The sequence below is a fragment of the Salmo salar genome, chromosome 02, assembly GCF_965601325.2.
Source record: "Salmo salar chromosome 02, fSalSal1, whole genome shotgun sequence".
NCBI classification, from domain to species: domain Eukaryota; kingdom Metazoa; phylum Chordata; class Actinopteri; order Salmoniformes; family Salmonidae; genus Salmo; species Salmo salar.
In genome coordinates, this window is record NC_138292.1 from 71,826,533 (window position 1) to 71,848,905 (window position 22,373).

At 42.4% G+C, this 22,373-nt stretch overlaps 1 protein-coding gene across 1 annotated transcript in view; it reads left to right on the forward strand.

Annotated features, from left to right (window-relative positions):
- The window catches only part of LOC123724101 (ligand-dependent corepressor), a 38,834-nt gene extending 22,341 nt beyond the window's left edge, over positions 1-16,493 (forward strand). The window contains exon 5 of the mRNA XM_082966604.1: positions 1,188-16,493. Coding sequence (XP_082822730.1) covers positions 1,188-2,352 — 1,165 coding nt within the window. The 3' untranslated portion in view covers positions 2,353-16,493. The remainder of the gene's footprint in view (positions 1-1,187) is intronic.
- Positions 16,494-22,373: the final 5,880 nt, after the last annotated feature.

The following is a 22,373-nucleotide window of genomic DNA, read 5'->3' on the forward strand; positions in this document are numbered from 1 at the left end:
GTGAAGCATGGTGGTGGCAGGATCATGCTGTGTGGATGTTTTTCAGCGGCAGGGACTGGGAGACTAGTCAGGATCGAGGGAAAGATGAACGGAGCAAAGTACAGAGAGCTCCTTGATGAAAACCTGCTCCAGAGCACCCAGGACCTCAGACTGGGGCAAAGGTTCACCTTCCAACAGGACAACGACCTTAAGCACACAGCCAAGACAATGCAGGAGTGACTTCGGGACAAGTCTCTGATTGTCCTTGAGTGGCCCAGCCAGAGCCCAGACTTGAACCCAATCAAACATCTCTGGAGAGACCTGAAAATGGCTGTGCAGTGACACACCCCATTCAACCTGACAGAACTTGGAAGGATCTGCAGAGAAGAATGGGAGAAACTCCCCAAATACAGGTGTGCCAAGCTTGTAGCGTCATACCCAAGAAGACTCAAGGCTATAATCGCTGCCAAAGGTGCTTCAACAAAGTACTGAGTAAATGGTCTGAATACTTATGTAAATGTGATATTTCGTTTTTTTATTTGTAACAAAATGTGGAAAAAGTCAAGGGGTCTGAATACTTTCCGAAAGCACTGTATATTTACAGAAAAACTCTCAGCAACAGAAGAGTGATTAAATGAAGATCCTACATCTGTATGGATGCATGGACTGACCATCCATGATATCAGACTTATAGTTTTAAGCATGTTTCGAGGACATATAGTGTTTGTTTATATTTATTTTTTTACGAACATGGGAGTATAACAAGCTTACATTTTGGGTTCTGATGGGGTACAGTTATCCTCATGAGGCATTTATAAATGATATTCTTCAAGAATCAGTGGGTACCTCTAATTCAGGAGTCCAGAAATCGATGTTGCAACTGCAGATTGCCCCTTTAAAGTGTGGGAGATGAATTTATCATTTAGATGTTGCATGTTTACGGTTATATGTTTACTGTTATATGTTGACTGCCGAAGAGTTTTGCTGAAAAACCCCCCCTAAACAATGACATATTATGGAAGAAAGTTCAACGTTAAAAACACAAGGTAATATTCTTTAAAAACCAAGTGGTACTTTTTGTTTGTTGGCATTAACAATCAGAAGAGTAGAGTAGTGTAGTTTTCGGTTCATTATGATTCACTTTCTGAATCGACTGATTTGAGTACTTCCAAGTTAACACCCCTCTCTTCTCTTTTCCCTCCAATCAGGCGTGCCCTGAGAGTTGAGCACTCCTTTCGGGATGTGGAGGACGATGACATGCTGCCGAGAAGCTTACAGGACGGGCTGGGGGACAGCTACGTCAGTTCTACCCCCCTCAAGCCCCCATTGGCCCATTCGCTGCTTATAAAGGAGGAGCTCCTCAGCCAGAAGCACCGCCTCCTCGGCCAGCCTCCCGCTCTCTCATTGGCTAGTCTGGAGGCGGCGGGGCTTCTCAACCACGGGAACAAAGGGAACCACGTGCAGCCCCACCCCCTCCTGGCACGGGACGGCTCTCCGTGGGGTTCCTCCAGCGGTAAAGCCCACCACCACCAACTGGACAGCCTGCTGAGGCTGAAGCAGGCCAGCGCCATCCTTTCAGACCTCCAAGACCTGCCTCTGTTCTTGGAGAACCACCACCATGGGGCGTTCTCCTCCAAGAGCTCCTCCTCCGGAGGTGGCCTCCGCCACCACCATGGCACCACTAAGACCCACCATGAGGTGGTAGTGAAGAGGGAGCCGGGAGGCCACCACTCCCCGCCCGTGGACCTGAAGATCCCCCAGGTGAGGGGCATGGACCTGTCATGGGACTCCCACGCCTCAGACCTGTATGGGTACGGGGCCATGGTGGTGGGTGCCGGGGGCCACGGTGGGGTGGAGAACGCTTTGAGCAGGAAGCTGAGGGTCATCCTGCCCAAGCAAAACCGACGTGCCGGTAGCCTGAGAGGCAGCCTGGGAGGTTTTCTGGATGGGGCGGCAGACTACTGGAGCTCCGACGTGGACCAGGGGACCTCCGGGCAACCATACCCGACCTCCGACCCCGAGGGCGACCCATGTTCTAAGCAGCCCAGGAAGAAGAGGGGGCGCTACCGCCAGTACAACAGCCAGATCTTAGAAGAGGCCATCGGCATGGTGATGGGCGGGAAGATGAGCGTGTCCAAGGCCCAGAACATGTACGGGATCCCTCACAGCACACTGGAGTATAAGGTGAAGGAGCGACTGGGCACACTGAAGAACCCTCCTAAGAAGAAGCTCAAATTGACCTTGAGGATGGGAGGACAGGATTCCGCCGCCGAGTCAGAGACTACGCCAACCGCGACGCCGCAAGAGGTTGAGCTGCCGGAGGCCGCTGATCTGAACCACGAGCAAAAAATGAATATGGAATTTGAAGATTAACTGAGAAACAACGATGATGACGAATCCTCCCCTCCTTTCCCCTTATATATGTATAAAAACATCTTAACATTAAGACTAAAGTAATTGGAAACAAATGGAGCTTTATTTGTGCCAATTTACTGTTGCAGTATCTGGGTGAGCACAAGCGTAGGGATATGAGGAGGATTCTAAAACAAGCTGGAGATTAAAACTAAACCAATCGGCTGGTTCTGCAGTTGTCGTTTTGACACTGCACATTGCACATTTGTTTAGCTTTTATATCAAGCGGCGAAACAAATGCGTCAAAAGCCACGAGTGACGTGACAATTATTAATTACAGTTTGTAAAGCATGTTGATTATCCCCCCCAAAACCGTAACTCCCCCTATTCTGAACTTGATACACTGACCCTGCATTGCTTTTAAATGCAGTCTGGGCTGTGGAATATCCCAACTTTGGGAAAAATTAGGGGGGGTTGAAAATGAACCCTTTTGAACAAACTATTATGGTCCTTGAACCCCCCCCCCCCCCCCCCCCCCCCCCCCCCCTCATTTAAGTACTAGTACCAATTGGTAAGTGAACTGTCTCCTATGTTTTGAACCATCTCTAAAACTGGTAATGTCACAGGAAGCTCTCTCACCAGGAAGCTGAATCAAAACCGCATTATTTCTATCGCCAGGTAGCCATTTCTCTTTAACTAACGCAACACTTTCTTTCCTCCTTCGATATTCTGCTACTCTTTAAAAGTGAACGAAAGTAACATTGGCCGCGTCCTTTTTAAGGTAAAGACACAAAATAGTCAATCAGGGATGCATGTTCGTAAGTTTTAGTAAATAACTACTATCTTTTAGGATATTTTTAATGTTTTTTTTTTGTTTTATCTTCATTTGTTTGGCTTTCTTTTGCACTACACTTTCAGTCTGGCGCTCACCGGCGCCGCCCAGTGGTGACAGACCAGGTTACCTCGGCATTGCTGTCCTAGCATCATGCAATTAAGGTCTGTCATAATCCCCGGCCAACTCTGCGCTCCAGGTACAAGTTACCCGTAGCCACAGATCTAGGATCAGTTTACCCTGCCTTAACATTTAGGGGAGAAACCTCAAAACTGACCTGAGATCAGCATGTAGGGGCAATTTTATATCTCTGCTGCTCTCCTGGAGAGAGCTCCTCAACCTCAATGGTAGTAGGTAAATTGTGCCTCTAATCACTGATCCAAAGTCAGATGTCTTTTTTTATCCCCTTATTGCTAAGGTTTGGATTGGGGCTTGGTGATCTGATCCTAGTTCAGTGGTTAAGTGCAACTTCTACCTCAAGCACCTGCAACAAGTGCATCTGTTCCCAATCCCGATCCTAGGGAGCTGGAGCCATCTCTGGTTTTCATTCCAACCAACGACCTCATGCATATGCGCTCAGCTAATTAGTGGGCGGGGTTCTCCTAACACTATGACATCACATGGCGTGATAACCACATGCATTGTAGCCCTCCAAAACCAGGAAGTGGAAACATTGCTGCTACAACTTTATTATCCTGTTCTGAGCGAAGGCTTTTACCAGCCATACTGTCTCTAAACACTAAACATTTCATAAGGTTTTCTCTTTTAGAATTCTAACTAAGTAAGAGCTTCTTAGTTGATGAGTTTCGAAATGGCTCCTCTTACTCCCATGTGGTTTTAAAATGTTCAAAGGTAGTTTCAAAGGCAGTTTATTACGACAATGTGCATTTATACTGGGGGGGTGGGGGGCATTTTGCAGTGAGAGGGGATGTGTTCGGTTGGTAGGGATTAGGGGATAATATAATATAAGTTATTATGATGACACTGAACTTAAAGCCAATCCGCATTTCTGGATGATTTTGTTCCTCAATTTTAACTCAGGGTACCTGAGACGGGAATCTCTTGACGAAGCCATGATTCTAAAACACGGACGTGTTTCCTTTATCCTGCAGGACCTAAAAGTGAAGGGCAGGACATGACTTCTCTCACTCTGCTACTTCTGACGGGGGTGGAACTTACAGCCCGGCTAGGTGGCTGTGGCTTAGTAGTGCTACGCCCTGTAGGCCGTGGTGAATCATGAAGAAGATAAGACAAACTATAACAGTGAAGAGGGTGTGAGGAGAAGTTTGGAAATTAAACGTCTGAAAATAGCACTTTTTTTTATTTTTTAAACTGCGCAAGAGAGAGGAAGATATTGTAGCTCTTTTTAGAGAGATGGGGATGGGTTTGGATGGGAGGAAGAGAGGTGATTAGAGGAGGGTAAGGGATGGCCAGAAAGCAAAAAGAGAGAGAGAAAAAAAGCTTTAGTGTCTGAAAGACTTTCAGAGAGCTGCAGCTTGGACCTAAACATATTCTGTTTCCTCTCTATTACCTCCTCAGTACCCTGGTTGATGCTTGAATTTGTCAGATTTCGTGTAGTGTAGTTGTCATATCTGGTTGCTGCCCCTCAGCCCTCCTGCCAAACCAGGTGGAAACTATCTTATCTGTCGTCATGTTTTGTCAGGGGAAAGAAAAAAAACATCCTTCTGAGAAAATGTTTTTATAAAAAGATGCTCTCATTTTTTTGGTGGGGTGGGGGCAACAAAAAAAAAAGACGAGAGAAGGAAAAATAAAATAAAAAAAAGTTTTTTATGTTTTTAAAGCCCTCTCTTGCTCTGCTGTAGTAAATGTTTCTGTTTGCTCTAAACACTGCCTGGTGCTCACCCAGTCTGTGAGATTATTCATGAAATTGTACTTAGAAAACATCTCCGTCATGTCAACACTGATGAAATGAACATTCACTCCTTGAAATGTCCTGTACATTTTATTTATTTAATTTTGTATTTTATTTTCTTCTACAAAATGGCATGCACCAGTCCGTTCCGGGTGATTTGGGAATTCTTAGATAGGAGCTTACATCTGCAAAGTATAGACTAGTTTATGAGTGTCGTACCAAGCGATTCATGCGCTAGTATATTCTAAATGAGTGAATAATTGGTCTATAATTGTTCATTAGGGGTTTGAATATAATTATAACAATCTTACCTAGCCCTGTTCTGATAGATTGGTCTTGGGCTTTGACCCTCCCTCCCATGGCTTGATTGGCAGTTATGCGTAGCCGATGGGAACAATGTAATCCCTTCATGATGACCTCTGTAGAAACACAAGGTCAGGGGTCATGCATGAAATGCGTTCAACACTTAGACAATGCAGAGTATTTCAAGTGTCTAATTGGTTACCTGTCCCATCCAATCAGAAGACCAAATATAGTCCAGCAATGACTTAAAGTTATATGAGATTGATACTCTTACTTAAGTTATGAGTAAAGCACTTATTTTGTAGCCTTTCACATTTCAAGGCATGATTACTAATTAATTTAGCTTAGCTGTGAATGCGATTTGACAAGAAAAAACACTACTTAAAATATAGTGTGGAATTGTGTTTTAAACTTTGTTTTTCTCCTAAACTTGCGAGTTATTATGAAGTATGACAAAATGTGCCCCTTAGCGCTTCTTTCATGTTATGCATGTGAGCATGCAAAATGATGCTGATGGGAAATGTGTATAACCTGTACAATTGGTACTTACTTATCATGACATGTAGCACTGACTGAGGTGCGTGTCTAAATTCCTACATTCAGCACTTAGGTAGGTCCTGAAACCCTTGAGGGGATTCCTACATTCAGCACTTAGGTAGGTCCTGAAACCCTTGAGGGGATTCCTACATTCAGCACTTAGGTAGGTCCTGAAACCCCTGAGACGGGATTCCTGAAGGGCCAGGAATCTCCACCTACATTATTTATGAAAACTATAAATCTATGTATTTATCATTGGGCAATCAAAAAAGAACGTGCTAGTGGTTCCCGAAGACGTGGATGTCGATTTTTAAGGCAGCCCCCCCGTACCTCTCTGATTCAGAGGTGTTGGGTTAAATGCGGAAGACACATTTCAGTTGAAGGCATTCAGTTGTACAACTGACTAGGTATCCCCCTTTCTCCTTCCCTTACATCAGTCGTATCGAATCTACTGAGGTGCATTGCCATTTGGGCTTTATTTCATTTTTTTATTCATATTTTTGGGGTTTCATTGTTTAGTTTTGCCACTTGGGTTAACGGGTCCCCCTGTCCGAAGATGTCCTCCTCCTTAACACGACTGAGTCTCGCCTCTTTTACAGAGAAGTTTCACATTCTAATTATTTCTATACACACAGATAATGAATGTAATAAACGGACATGAATCTCTCAACCCCGACACAAAAAAATATCTGCAAAAAAAACAATGACACTGTCAGTTTTTTGGGGAGGAACAGACTGTTTATTTATTTTTTTCTCCACCTTCCACTTGTATTTGAATAGCGTTTTTCTGCCGTGGGCATCTGTAGCCTTCAGTATTGTACCTCTCAGGATAAAGTTGACGGGAGGGGCAGCAATATTTGTCAGTCGGAGGATGACGCAGACTTAACTACCTGTATTAGATTAAATGTATACAACATCTATATTATATATTGACGTGGCTCAGCTGTGTCCAAGTGCTGTACCTCAACCTGCACTTGTATCCCTCTCAGGGAAGCCAGAAAAAAAGAAGGGATAGTGGATACGCTGGGAAATATAGGCCCCTCCTCCTTTTTCTTTTGGTCTTTTCTTTACGAGAGGAGCTAGGAGTATGGGACGGACAGCTTATTAGTCTAGTTAGTTTTTTTGACTGTAACATCACTCCAGGTTAAACTTCTTCATAGGGATTTGAGTTTCTTACAGAGATGAGACAGAGACACAGTCAGTCAGAGACCTAGAGGGGAGAATGTGCGGACAGGTGGAAATGTTAACCTTATGAATCTACTGTTTATTATTATTATTATTAACTTGTTTTAAACTGCATTCCAAATCAAATCATTGTACCTTTTATATAAATGAAAATAGCTATATACATATGAATATATATTTAATTTACTGTTTTACATCTTCAGGTAAATCGATGGATTTCTTTTCATTCTGATGTGAGATTGTAAACAAACATGGAGAGAAAAAAAAGAAAGAAATGCAGAACAGAACTAACCTCAATTTCTAGATACCATGTGACGTGCCATTTTTGTCTCTTGAGTGGCACGTGATACCTTTTCAAGAAAAAAACTAAACAGACTTCTGTGAATTGCCATTTTGCTTGTTGTTATGAAGTGTTGTTGATTATTCCTCCATGCTGCATATCCTGTTGTCATGACGCCTCAGGTCCACCCACTTCAAAGCAGCTGATTGTACACTAACTAGCAACACAAATCAGGACTTTTATTAAAGTAAAAGTGTTTTAGTACTCTTTTAGTACACTTTCTTGTGTTTCCTGATTTCTTAGATGGGACTGACGGAAGCACTTTTTAAATTATTATTGTTATTATTATATGGTGGGTTTTATCATTATTATTGTTATTATTATACGGTGTTTTTTTCTTCATGTTTTCTTTTTTTTTAAGAAAATATAAATTCTTATAGCTACTAAACCGAACCCAGGTCTTTCTGAATGCAACACTACTGTATTAACTAGCACACTCAGCCTTGGAAGCACACACCATAATTACTGTAACTACACCCCATACATACTGTAACTACACCATACATAATACACACCATAATTACTGTAACTACACCCCATACATACTGTAACTACACCATACATAATACACACCATAATTACTGTAACTACACCCCATACATACTGTAACTACACCCCATACATACTGTAACTACACCCCATACATACTGTAACTACACCATACATACTACACACTAGAATTACTGTAACTACACCCCATACATACTGTAACTACACCCCATACATACTGTAACTACACCATACATACTACACCCCATACATACTGTAACTACACCCCATACATACTGTAACTACACCCCATACATACTGTAACTACACACCATACATACTGTAACTACACCATACATACTGTAACTACACCATACATACTGTAACTACACCCCATACATACTGTAACTACACCATACATACTACACACCATAATTACTGTAACTACACCCCATACATACTGTAACTACACACCATGCATACTGTAACTGCACCCCATGCATACTGTAACTGCACCCCATGCACACTGTAACTGCACACCATACATAGTTGCATACATTTCTATATGTATAGATGCACACACACACGTAAACACACGCACGCACGCACACACACACACACTCTTCATCAGGTATCCACACTTCGTGTGGGTGGGTTACATGTACAATTATAAAACTCTGCCGTGTCCTTTATAGAACCTGGTGGGTGTGACACTCCTGAGACCAGGAGAAATATCAGGCTTGTAACTTGACTGGTGAAGGCACTGCCTCCCTTATTCTGTCAAAACAGCCCCCTTTGCTTCGTATCTTTCTCCAGTCCGGCTCAGTGTGCCCCTATAACACTGGTACCAACCCTCACCACCAAGAACCTGTCTTTTACTCTGGCTGTGTTTTTGATTTGTTTGTGTAGTGATGACTTTGTGTCGTGACGTTCCCCTGTCTCTTTGTGTAATTTGCTATTTTGATTTAATATGGCAAATTTCAAGATATAATATTTTGTAAAATGTATCCTTTTTCTACACCAAGTTTGTTTTTTAAATGTTGTAAAAGTCTCAGCATTTGTTAAGGCGCAAGTACCACCAGCCTGCTAACTGCAACTTGAGTGCTTTTCTGTTTGATTTGTGAAACATTTTGTTGAAGAGAGAAACATTGGTTGGAATTTAAAAGCGAGGCATACCTTCCATCTGGAATGATGTTGAGCTGCTTGCAATCATACATTCCCCTGCTCCATGCACTTCCCAGCTACCCCGAAACAACACTTTTAAACAGGAAATATCACAGATAACCATCTTACCTAAATCGCTGTGTTATCCTTCCACCTTTCCCACCACTGGCAGTTAAAACTGTTAAAAATGGAATTTTGTGATATGTCCGGCTAAAGAGCCTCCATCTCTCGCGCTCCAATCTGAAAGTCATAACGCCGTTTATTACATTGTATAGTTTTATGAGGCTTGTGTGTCTTAATGTTGTGTTTTACTGCGAAGGGAGGATGGAAAGGAAAGCAGCAGGATTCCTGTGCTACAGTAACCATTTGTTTTAGTCTGGCAGAATGCTGCCATCCTGTTTAGTATATTGGAACTGTAGAAGTGTGATAGTTCAATTACATATTTTTTATTCGTGGACGTTCGAAAAACAAACATGAAAACGTGCAAACCTAGAAAACGTTAATTTCTGTAAAGTGTTGTTGAGATGAGATGGCACAATCCGAAAACTAAATCAAGCATTTTAAAAACCTTAAACGTAATATTAATGTAATGTTCAATCGTATTTAATAAAGTGTAGTGTGATTTTCGACATTTGCTTTCATCGCAGATGTTAGTTGTATACTTGAAAGTAATTGAAATGAATGAGAATCTCAACCTCACAGTCACACAAAGATCCTACAACTAATTCTGGATTATTAATTACTGTTATGTTTTATTATTAATCAATCTGTGAAAGACGGAATGCCTTTTTCAGTCTCTCTAATCGTTAGCTCAATCTTTACAACACATCAGGCCTATATTGGGAGTAGTATAAAAACTATAGCCCCAAAAAGTATAGTGTATATATTTTAGTATTTGAATTTGAATTCTGTAATGAAAATCACTCTTGTCTTGCTACAGTCAGATATATCTGGACTAGGGGTTGTAGAGTGTCTTGCTACAGTCAGATATATCTGGACTAGGGGTTGTAGAGTGTCTTGCTACAGTCAGATATATCTGGACTAGGGGTTGTAGAGTGTCTTGTTACAGTCAGATATATCTGGACTAGGGGTTGCAGAGTGTCTTGCTACTGTCAGATATATCTGGACTAGGGGTTGCAGAGTGTCTTGCTACAGTCAGATATATCTGGATTAGGGGTTGTAGAATGTCTTGCTACAGTCAGATATATCTGGACTAGGGGTTGAAGGGTAAATGAGGGGCTGTACTGTAGAGGCAGAGAGGAGAGAGCCTTTCCAAGGTTAGTGTCCCCACCCCCGCACTGCAGATAGCAGCCTTTAACAGATAATGTAGGAATTAATTTGCCTCATCGCCCAGAGAAACACAACAGAACATTCAAAGTAAGTAAACGAAAAAGATCACCTTGGATCCGAAGAAGGTGAATAGATTTCAGGATGGGGCGGAATGATATAAAAACAATTGAATAGCAAAGGTATGGAGAAACAATTAGAAGGAAAGCTAATCAAACTCTCAATGTCCTTTTGGAGGAAGCTGTTGGCTTGGAATGGGGTGCCCTTGCATGTTGCAATAACAGTGGAGCAGCAGCATCATTCCCAGGTGGAGGTGTGTCTCTTCTTTTTTAAGAACCCTTTCTCAAGGAAATGGTAGACGTCTCTCTCTCTCGCTCTTCTTTCAAAGTGTTTCAAATGATGTTTGTTATTTCTTCCTCCCCTGGTTCCCAACACTGGGGAGGCCTGTAATTGGCCACGATGTTTCATATCAATACAGTACACTGTAAAACAATGTGAGATTCCAGATGTGTTTGAACTGGTTTAAAAAAAAATCTGTTTGTTTCTTAACGCCTGTTTTCCCCCAACTGTATCCCAATGTAAAGGATGCAAGATGTCTCATCAGAAATGATGCCATCTGCCAATACGTTTAAAGCTTTTTATGGATGGTCTGAATTTGTCTGCCATCTCTGTCTTTTCCTCTCTCCCCTACTTTCCTATTCTCTCCTTCACAAGGTGATTACTGCTTCACCACAATGCATAGTGACGCAAAGGTCCTTCTCTTTCTGTCTCTCTCTCGCTGGTTTTGGATTGGGCGCGTGTCTATTGCTTCGGGGACTGTTCTGTCTTTTCTGCTTGACTTAGAAGGGCCCTGGTCAAAAGTAGTGCACTTTGTAGGGAATAGGGTGCCAGACGATGTCTCTGGTTTCTGCTACCTCAGCTTGCCTGGTGGAAGACTGTTGGGGAGGGTATATGGGGTGGGGTAGTATAGGCTCAAGGGCTTTCTGTACAGATTGACAAGAACATTTGGTATTTTGTTGGTTGCGAGTGACTTTACAGGGATGAGGGTCAATTGGGTAGTGATGAACCGTCCATGTGCTTGACTATTGGAAGGGGGTCGGGAAGCGGTGGTCGGGAAGATGGGGGGGGTAACCCCTTTGCTTGTAAGATTTCGGGGTTTCTATGAAAAAAAAAAAAAACATGTACATTTGTTTATTAATTTCTAGTTGAAGTTGATAATGCCTGCCGTGTTTCCAGCTTTCGAACCGTTCGTTTTGTTTGAACGCTGCTTTCTTTGACAACCACATGCCTTCTGTATTCTTTGGTTCTGGTTTGTAGTCGTCGTCGTGTGGAGATACTATCAGATACTGCAGCGGTGTATTAAAAGGGTTTGACTGAAGAGCAGCGCTGACTTAGGACCACAGATCAATCAGATGTCAGCGGGACGTCTGCCAGGTGTTTTAGTTCAGACTTCTAGAGCAGCTCCGGTGAAGAACCTGCGGTGCATAAGATGAACCCTGTTTTACAGTTGAAGAAGCAGTTCCAGTTATGTACATTCGTAGATCAGTTCCATGGAAAGTGCAACATTGAAATTCAAAGCCCTTTTTGATTTGGAGATCTGCCTACCGTCTATGTGTTAACCCAATACTTACTCTCTACTCTGGCCAAAGAGGGATATGATATCCATTCTTGAAAGCCAGACTTCGACCACTTTGACTTAGCTCTTCTTTATACAGCCTTTTGTTAACTAATTACCACACGATTTCAGCCAAATACCAATTTTTTTCAGTGCTTTATAAACAGCAAGGATTGTAAAAATAGAACGCCAATTTCAGGGGCAAAGGAATTGATTTGTTTCATTGTCTCATCTATTGTCATTGTATGGTGTTGGTGTGCAACAACTTCAAAAAATCAACCTTACAACGCAGAATACCTCAGAAAATAAATCCATGTAAAGCTTGACAGCCTCCATTGTGTTGTTAGCTCCTGTCCATTTTGCCCCCTTGATGCTCCACAAGCTTTTCCCCTTTTATTTCCACTTTTATCCCTCACACGGCATGTAGCACACAGTGGACGTGTCATAGCTTATTTTTTTCTCGTTCTGGGGACCTTTTAAGACTGGTCTCTCATTCAGTCCTTCCCTCTGAGCCAGAGCAAAAGAGAGAAGGAGATAATTGGGAGTGAAAGGAACACTAATTCACATTCTAGAATTCATTTGGAATCTCGTTTGATCTTGAAATCACAAAAGAGAAAATATCTTCATCTATATCTGCTGATTTGAACTGGAGCTCAGTTTCCTCCTCTCTTCTCTTTAATTCTTTTTAAACTAGAGATGCTCAGAGGCCAAAGGTCAATCTGTTAAAGCCTTATAATCCCCATTCTTTCCTTTTGGATACCTCTTAATTTATCATCTGCATTCTCATCATTAAAACTGAATGTAACGACACAAACTAACCTCACGATTCTAACTTGACAGATGAAAGAAAAATCAGATACTATATATGTACATATGTATAACACATAACACACAATGCATTGTGTATATATACAGATCTCCTAAAGACAGATACTTATCTTGTGGAAAGGGAAAAACCCTTTTTCCTTTTGTTTGATTCAGGGAACAAAAGTCCAGTGCAGTATGTTAGATGTCACTCCCATGCCCATTGCTCTCTTTCTGACTGTATGTTGCATGTATGTAGCAGTGGGCAGGGGGTGGCTGAGTTTAAACTAGTGGAGCTTTTAGAGTAGATAGCTAGTCTTTTGAAACCTGATTATGTGAAGGGGGGGTTGGGGTTTGTGAAATGACACTGTAACGACAGTATATTTATGAAACAGAAGGAGGAGGAGGACCACAGAAAAAGCAGAAGTGGTGGATGGGAATGGCACTTCATGGTCCCATTATAATCTGTCCTTTATCAGGTTAGGTGTAGCCTACGATACGTCAACTCCTGACGAAGGAAGGAAGGAAGGAAGGAAGGAAGGAAGGAAGGAAGGAGGAAGGAAGGAAGGAAGGAAGGAAGGAAGGAAGGAAGGAAGGAAGGAAGGAAGGAAGGAAGGAAGGAAGGAAGGAAGGAAGGAAAAGAGGACATGCATTCAGGGATGTCACTTGATATACCTCCTTCAGTGTCCAATCAGAGTCCAATTGGATCAACACAAGGATTCAGATTGGTTGGATATTTTTTGCATGCCAGTGTACATACATTGTAACAGATTTTTGCTGGAGCGGGCAGTTGTTTACGAAAGTGGAATGTACGCAAGACAGATTCCAATGTTTAAATATGAAATATTTGCCCTTGAAAGAAGCCATCCTTTTCTCAGAAAGAGGTGTGCACTTAAGGTTTGTTTTTGTCGCTGCAACCGCTCTCGTAGTGTTTTTTTGCTAAAGCTCTTTTCAGAATAACTTTTTCCTTCTTTAAAGTAAAAAAAAATGAAACAATTGGGAGTGTGTGAGTGCCTGTATGTGTTGCTGCTTGACGGTGTGAAATGCTTTTAGTTTCCTATTATCGGGCCTGTGAAGCCTGTGCCCTCCAACCATACTGTAGCCTGAGCTGCGTTTGCAACACAGAACTATCAGTGCTCTTTTTAACGTTTTTGCAACACTGACACTGGTTTAATAGTGCAAGGCCGAAGCGTTGCAGTTCTGAATGCACCCTTCAATGCTTTCTATAGAAAGAATTATATCACCCACTCTCTGCCTCACGGACAAGACACTACATGTCCCAGACATCCTCAGCCCAGACACTACATTACCCAGCCATCTTCAGCCCAGACACTACATTACCCAGCCATCTTCAGCCCAGACACTACATTACCCAGACACTACATTACCCAGACACCCTCAGCCCAGACACTACGTAACCCAGACACCCTCAGCCCAGACACTACGTTACCCAGACACTACGTCACCCAGACACCCTCAGCCCAGACACTACGTCACCCAGACACTACGTTACCCAGACACCCTCAGCCCAGACACTACGTTACCCAGACATCCTCAGCCCAGACACTACGTTACCCAGACATCCTCAGGGAATTAAGATAACACTGCTCTCACTCTATTCAGGTACTTTCTCTAGCTTCTGAGGCCTAGCAGTGATCTATAGCTATTTTAGTTATTATGATTATTTCATATTTTTTATATTACTTTTGTATTATTATTCACTGTAAAATGAAAATGTCAAGTGTCCTGAAAAGTTACTTTAATTTTGTCTTTTGTTTTCTCCCTTGGTCCCTCTTAAAAAAAAATGTAATTATATTTTATAAAATGTAGATTAAGATCCCAAATCTAATGAATGTCTATCTACTTCTCAGCTCAGGTGGAGAGGGTCCTCAAAGCACGTAAACTGCCCTCTCTACGCACTGTGCCTCAGAGTCTGTGGCTTATATACTGGGGACTGCGTAGTGGCTACTTAACACTGCCGTAAGGCTACATAACACTGTCATAAGGATGACATAGCAGGTCCTAGATGCTTATGACAAGCTACTGTATATTATAAGCTGACATGGCACTTTGACTGCCACCTCATTAGAAGTGTAACCTTCTATCCCTCTCTTACAAACACAACACCTCTGAACACAACAGCGTGAGTACTGCCTTCTGGCTCACCTGCCAATCAATCAAACGTCAGCGTTAGCGCTGTAATCTTCTCAGAACATCAACAAATCACCTCACAGAACCGTCTGACCTAAACAAAAGGCACCTCTGGAACTTGTAAAACCACAGTCATCAAGTTGAGGGAGAAACTATCATCCACAGCCAGCCAGTCAACTGAAAAGTCATTTTATTCGCAGTTCCTTTGACGTTTTGCGACAAAAATGAAAAATGTATAGATCAGTTGGCATGTTTTGTTTGCAGCTTTTTGTGTTTGTTTTGTTCAGTGCTGCTGAGTGGTTGATGATGGATGACTAGCTGGCTTGCTGTTGTATGGGACTTCTGGTAAGCTATTCTGGTAAGCCTACGTACATCTTTTGTTGCGTACCTGTACCTACCTGGCGATACGTTTTCAAAATAACCTTCTGACTTTGGTTGATAGTTCTTCATATTTTGCATTTGAACTTGGCAATCCTTCTTTATATACTCATAATGTTTGGTGCTGGCGTTGGTGCTGGTGTGGTCTGGTGCTGGTTTGTGATGCCTGCGATGGAGATATCAGTTTGGTCGGGGTTCTTAGAAAGGTTTTCAAACGCTGGGTGTCTGACTTCTCTAGATAGCCCTGCTGCAGGTATGATCCGAGACTGGTTTATTCTTAATGAATGAAATACTTCTACTTACTTACTTGGTGACTTTTCCTTGCTAAGGCTTTGCTAACATAACTCGACTTTCTAACAGGCGAACTATTCAGGGCCTGGTGTTTCCTCTGTATTTCCGAGAGAGATTTCTGGGTTTGTTGATATACCTCATGCTATCCAGATGGAGTAGATAGGGGGCGCTGTTGTTGTGGAAAGCAATGTCTCGCCCCCTGTTATAGAACGGTTCCTTATAGCTCGTTTTTATACTTGGTTCTTTCTGTGAGTCCAACCCGTACCTCACACCCGGAAGGCTTTCTCTCTCTTTCTCCATAAAAACTGGAATGAACCTCATTTGTTTCAATATCTACTACTGTTTACAGTTTGGGCAGAACATTGTATAATTTAAATATTTTTCTCTTACTGTAGTTTTTGTTTATGAACATTTATCCATTTTTTTTGTTGTACTGTGTGAGTTGGAGTTTTTATTCTAGGCTTGTATGATTGATCGATGTCCGTTTTAATTGAGCACTTAAAAGACGATCACATGAATTGTGTTTGATTGATTTGTTGATTGAATGATTGGTTGATTGAATACACTTTGTTTTTGTTTTCCACAATTTTTTTTAATGCAAAATCAGATTTTAGTAAATGGGCTAATGAAATAATAAAAAGTCTGTCTCCTAATGTGATAAAAAAAATATATATAAAAAAATCTGTGGTCTGTTATTTGTTTTTTTATTTTGCATTGAACTTCGGGCTGATTAGATCCGTCTTTGTGCATGTGTAAAAAAATAATAATATTTTACTGGTTATGTTATTATTGAAATTTGGAATAAATGCCATTTTGGCAACACATTTCAGCTGTACCGTTCTGTAAGGTGGTATGATGCTAGAGCTTCTTTTCAAAACCACTATTCTTCTAATAAATTTTGTTGTGAAAATAATGATCTGATTGTCCTCCTTTCAATCTGTGTATGTTGATCAGTTTTGTGTTGTTCAGGGCAGTCTTAGAAGAGAGTGTGTGTGTCAGTGTGGGTAGGCTATTTTAGGGCAATATTACTGTATAAACAGTATTTATACATGTGTTTAGTATTGTTCTGTACAGTATTGTACAGGGTATGTGTACGTCTGTAGTGTGTGTGTGTGTGTGTGGTGTAATGTGTGTTAATTGCAGATAGAGCGTTGGTCAGCGAGGGTTAAGTACCACCCTCCAAGAATACTAAGATGAATTAGAAATCTGCTGTTCTCACAGGCCTCCCTCCCCCTTCCACGTCAGTCATCTTCTGATTTAGTACTTCTAATCTGCTCTCGCTCTGTCGCTCTGTCACTCTCTCTCTCTGTATTTATCCATCTCTTCCTCTCTTGGTCTATTCTTTCCGATTATCATCTTTCCTTTGTTTTTCCTGTCTGTTGAATTCTTTCACAGTTAAAATAAATAAATAAAATGTTTATATTCTATTTTATTCATTGCCTTTCATGTCGCCATCTCTCTCTATCTCTCTCTCTCTCTCTTTCCCCTATATCTGTCTAACGTTCTTGGAAGCGTCCATCGTGTACTGTAAACATTGAGTATATGTGGCTGCTAATCTCCTGTCCTGCTGTCCCTTTGCAGGGTTTGACATGTTGCAGAGAGCATGATGATGAGCTAACTCTACTGTCAAAGAAATGAGCTTCTCTCTCTCTTTTGCTCTGTCCATCTCACTCAAACTTTCTCTCTCCATCTCAACCTCTCTCTGTTCCACACTCTTGATCTCTCTTAACCTCTCCATCCATCCTTCTCCTCTCTGTTTTTTACAGGGCCTGGGGAAAGAGGACTCAGCATTAGAGAGGGGAGAAATAGAGAGAGAGAAAAGACACAGCTTTTCAGGGCATAGGAAATAGGTCATCCCCGTATCAAATATTTATTCCTCTCGTTGTGCCTAAAGCTCCAAAAGGACTCTCCGTCTTTTGGTTTGTAAGTGTGTGTGTGTGTGTGTGTGTGCGTGCAAGAGCAACAAGCTCTCACAGTCTCACTGCAGAATTAGACGTTCATCCATGTTCTCCAAATGTCATTTCAAGGTGTTTTTTTCCCTGCTGCTCTGTATCGTTCCATTTCGCCAAAAGTCCCATTTAGAAGTTAAGGGTTAAATTCAGGCCCACATTCTACTGGTTAAGGTAAGGGTTAAGGTTTGGGATAGAGCTAAAACATTAATTTCAGGCCCTCATTCTACTGGTTAAGGTTTGGGATAGGGTAAAAAAAATAAAACGGTATACATGACTGGGACCGATCACTCAACCTTCTAATTCAGTGTCATGGGATTACATCCGTCCACCTACTTGATGGTAATAGCACTCACCGAAGGCCCCAAAAATTTTCAAAGACTCAAGTCATAGACTGTTCACTCTGCTACCGCACGGAAAGCGGTACCGGAGCACCAAGTCTAGGACCAAAAAGCTCCTTAACAGCTTCTACCCCCAAGCCATAAGCCTGCTGAATAATTAATCAAATGGCCACCCGGACTATTTGCATTGTGCCCCCCCCCCATTGTTTTTACACTGCTGCTACTCACTGTTTATTATCTATGCAGTCACTTTACCCCAACCTACATGTACAAATTACCTCGACTAACCTGTACCCCCTGTACATGTATATAGCCTTGCTACTGTTATTTTATTATGTTACTTTTTTTAAACTTTAGTTTATTTAGTAAATATTTTCTTAATTCTTATTTTCTTAAAACTGCATTGTTGGTTTAAGGGCTTGTAAAGTAAGCATTTCACGGTAAGGTGTACACCTGTTGTATTCAGCGCATGTGACAAAATGTGATGTGATTTGACTGTCAGTCTCTATTTTCTTTGTCTTGCAGTCTCTTTTGCTCCCCATTTCTTTCTCTCGCTCCCTCTCGCACGCCATCTCACCATCTCTCATTGTCTCTCTTTCTTTTCGCTTTCTCTTTCTCTCATACACACTTTCTCCACATCGATCTCTCCCTTCTCTCATACACACTTTCTCCACCTCTATCTCTCCACTCCTTCACCGGTACAGTTTGCTTGGTGGCGTCGGAAATGTCAATACCATAATCAGTGTCCCTCCCCGCGGTGATCTCTGGGCGTCGCACCCAGCGGTGGCACCACATTACAGATTAATGACCAACGATACCGTTTTCAATTAGCACACACACACACACACACACACACACACACACACACACACACACACACACACACACACACACACACAGACACCGGCTAGATCTCACCACCGCCCGCACCACAGCCTCCTTTCAGCACAGTACACAACACCCAGGAATCAACCGTCTCTGGGAAATAATCTTCTGCATCAGAAAAGATAACATGGAGATATTAGTTTGTTTGACCCCTGAACTATGACCCTAAACCCTTTCAGTATTGTCCATAATCTGGTTGTGTTACTAGAATGAAAACCTAAGACTCAAACAAGGAGAATTCCAGCCATACTTTAAAAACCTCAAATATATTACAATAAAACCAATTGATTGATCACAGATGCAGAAGCTCAGTCTGTTAACTAAAGCCTAGAAAGTATAAAGTCAGACATATGAAACAAATCATACGAAATGGATGATGTAGTACACAAAAAACACCTGTTTCAAAACTACTGACTGAAATTCTAACAAAGTTCTGGAGCTTAACTTTAACCCTTGGCACATGACTGAAATATTCAGATTGCCTCTGGCACTTTTTCTCTCTCTTCATCTCGCTCTCTCTCTCTCTCTCTCTCTCTCTCTCTCTCTCTCTCTCTCTCTCTCTACCCCCCTCAGACTACATCCCAATTTATCCCTCCTGTTGTCTCCTTTCACCGTTCTCTCCCTCCCGCTCTCTCAAATCACCTACTGTAAATAGCCTTTGGGGCCTGTGTGTGGCAGAGCAATGCAGGCAGCGGGCAGCTGTGTGTGTGTATATGGAAGGGCAGGGCAGGCAGGCTGATGATGGGTACCAGGAGAGCACTAACCATGATCATATCAATAAAAGGACATCTGCTCTGTGTAGAGCTGCAGAGTGGAGAATCGGAGAGTAGAGGAGGATAAAAGAGGGGAAGAAGAGAGGGAAGGAAAGGGGAGAGGCCTTCTGCAGTAGTCCTCTCATCCATCTAGTCAGACTAGATGGATGAGAGGACCAGAGTCAGACTAGATGAAGGACGAGAGTCAGACTAGATGAAGGACGAGAGTCAGACTAGATGAAGGACGAGAGTCAGACTAGATGAAGGACGAGAGTCAGACTAGATGAAGGACGAGAGTCAGACTAGATGAAGGACGAGAGTCAGACTAGATGAAGGACGAGAGTCAGACTAGATGAAGGACGAGAGTCAGACTAGATGAAGGACGAGAGTCAGACTAGATGAAGGACGAGAGTCAGACTAGATGAAGGACGAGAGTCAGACTAGATGAAGGACAAGAGGACAAGAGGACCAGAGTCCTGAAGGATGAGAGTCAGACTAGATGAAGGATGAGAGTCAGACTAGATGAAGGACGAGAGGACCAGAGTCAGACTAGATGAAGGACGAGAGTCAGACTAGATGAAGGACGAGAGGACCAGAGTCCTGAAGGATGAGAGTCAGACTAGATGAAGGATGAGAGTCAGACTAGATGAAGGACGAGAGGACCAGAGTCAGACTAGATGAAGGACGAGAGGACCAGAGTCAGACTAGATGAAGGATGAGAGTCAGACTAGATGAAGGACGAGAGTCAGACTAGATGAAGGACGAGAGGACCAGAGTCCTGAAGGATGAGAGTCAGACTAGATGAAGGATGAGAGTCAGACTAGATGATGGATGAGAGTCAGACTAGATGAAGGACGAGAGGACCAGAGTCAGACTAGATGAAGGACGAGAGGACCAGAGTCAGACTAGATGAAGGATGAGAGTCAGACTAGATGAAGGACGAGAGTCAGACTAGATGAAGGACGAGAGGACCAGAGTCCTGAAGGATGAGAGTCAGACTAGATGAAGGATGAGAGTCAGACTAGATGAAGGATGAGAGTCAGACGGGGGGGCGTAGATGAAGGAATGAAGAGAGCGAGGGATAGAGATAGACAAGGAAAGAGAAGACCAGTCAGACTAGATGAAGGAATGAAGAGAGCGAGGGATAGAGATAGACAAGGAAAGAGAGTTATTTCAGACTCACACTTTCAAATCCCCCATCATTAACATTGTCCAATATACTGACAGTTTGATATTTGATCATCAAAATGTGTGTGTGTTTTATTGGAGCTTTTGTAACATTTTCTCCCAGACATTTCCAACTGCCCTATGCTGGTAACTATGGATACCAGAGGATTATCAGGTATAGTATGTTAAAGGAGTCGTCTGTTGTCATGAAAATATCTCTGGATCGTTGTACATTCTTACACTGGATTTGTTCTATTTATTGTTATAAGTGTAATACTTATTTGTATAATTATTGTTAATTATATATGATAGAATCATGTCTGTGTGTGCATTTATAATGGATACATTAGGAAAGTAGCATAAGTACATATTTATGATTAAAATCCAACACTAAGACAAAATCTCCAATCACCATTTTCCCCTTTTTCGAATAACCACACTGTTGTCTGTGTTAATATGTTAGTAACACATTATACATTCAAACATCTACAAAGCTCTTAGATGAAACTAAAGATTAAGGCTAGATCCCAAATGGCACTCTATTCACTATATAGGGCGCTACTGTTGACCAGAGGGCCCATATATAAGATACCCTTGGCTGTATGACTACATAAGTAATACAGTGTATGTTTATATGCTACAGAGCTCCGAGATCAAGATAGACTATGCTTAGTTAAAACTATATCAATTTGGTATTTTTCATTGTGTTCACTATGCTCTAGTAGTTCATCAGAGAAGTGTGTGGTGATATACTGCCATCCAGTGCTACGGTATCAACACTCAGAAACAAAAGGCTGTATCTAGAACCTAAAAGGGTTCTTTGGCTCTCCCCATAGAGGAGAACCCTTTTGGGTTCTGTGTAGAACCCTTTCCACAGAAACCCAAAAGGAGTCTTCAAAGGGTTCTCCTATGGGGACAGCCGAAGAACCCTTTTGGAACCCTTTTGTCTAAGAGTGTAATAACTTCTCTATTCTGGATAGTTAACACACACAGTCTCTACTGGTCCGTTGTACACTGGACGCAGGGAAATGTGTGTTAGTTTTTGCTGGGACAGTTGCCAGGCCCACCACAACAGGACAGGCTGGAAGCAGCAAATAAGACTATACAGCGGACTGGATATTAAAACCTGTTTTCAGGGAGAGACCATTTTCTTTTTTGTGTGTGGGTCTTTCCTCTCTGAATATGGTAGTCAGTGGGCTTTATTGGTATTGGGGGTGGTGGTAGTATGATTTGATCTCTTTAAAGAGAGGGGGAAGGGGTGCAGATGCTGGTGAAGGGGCGAGGGGGAGGGTGTGTGTGCCGGTGTTCGTACGCTTTCGCATGTGTGTGTATCCGAGCTTTCACAGGGGGTGGTAGAGGCCTGGCAGAACCAATCACACAGAGGGGGATATATTATGGTTTATGGTTCAGGTTCCATATAAATCACAGTTTCATTAAACAGCCTGAACTCTGGGGTTTGGGATGGTTTTACCCTACGGCCCCCCGAGACACAGCCAGGGAACAAGGCTGCTCTCTCTCTCCTCTCCACGAGACACAGCCAGGGAACAAGGCTGCTCTCTCTCTCCTCTCCACTGAGACACAGCCAGGGAACAAGGCTGCTCTCTCTCTCCTCTCCCTGAGACACAGCCAGGGAACAAGGCTGCTCTCTCTCTCCTCTCCCTGAGACACTAGCCACGGAACAAGGCTGCTCTCTCTCTCT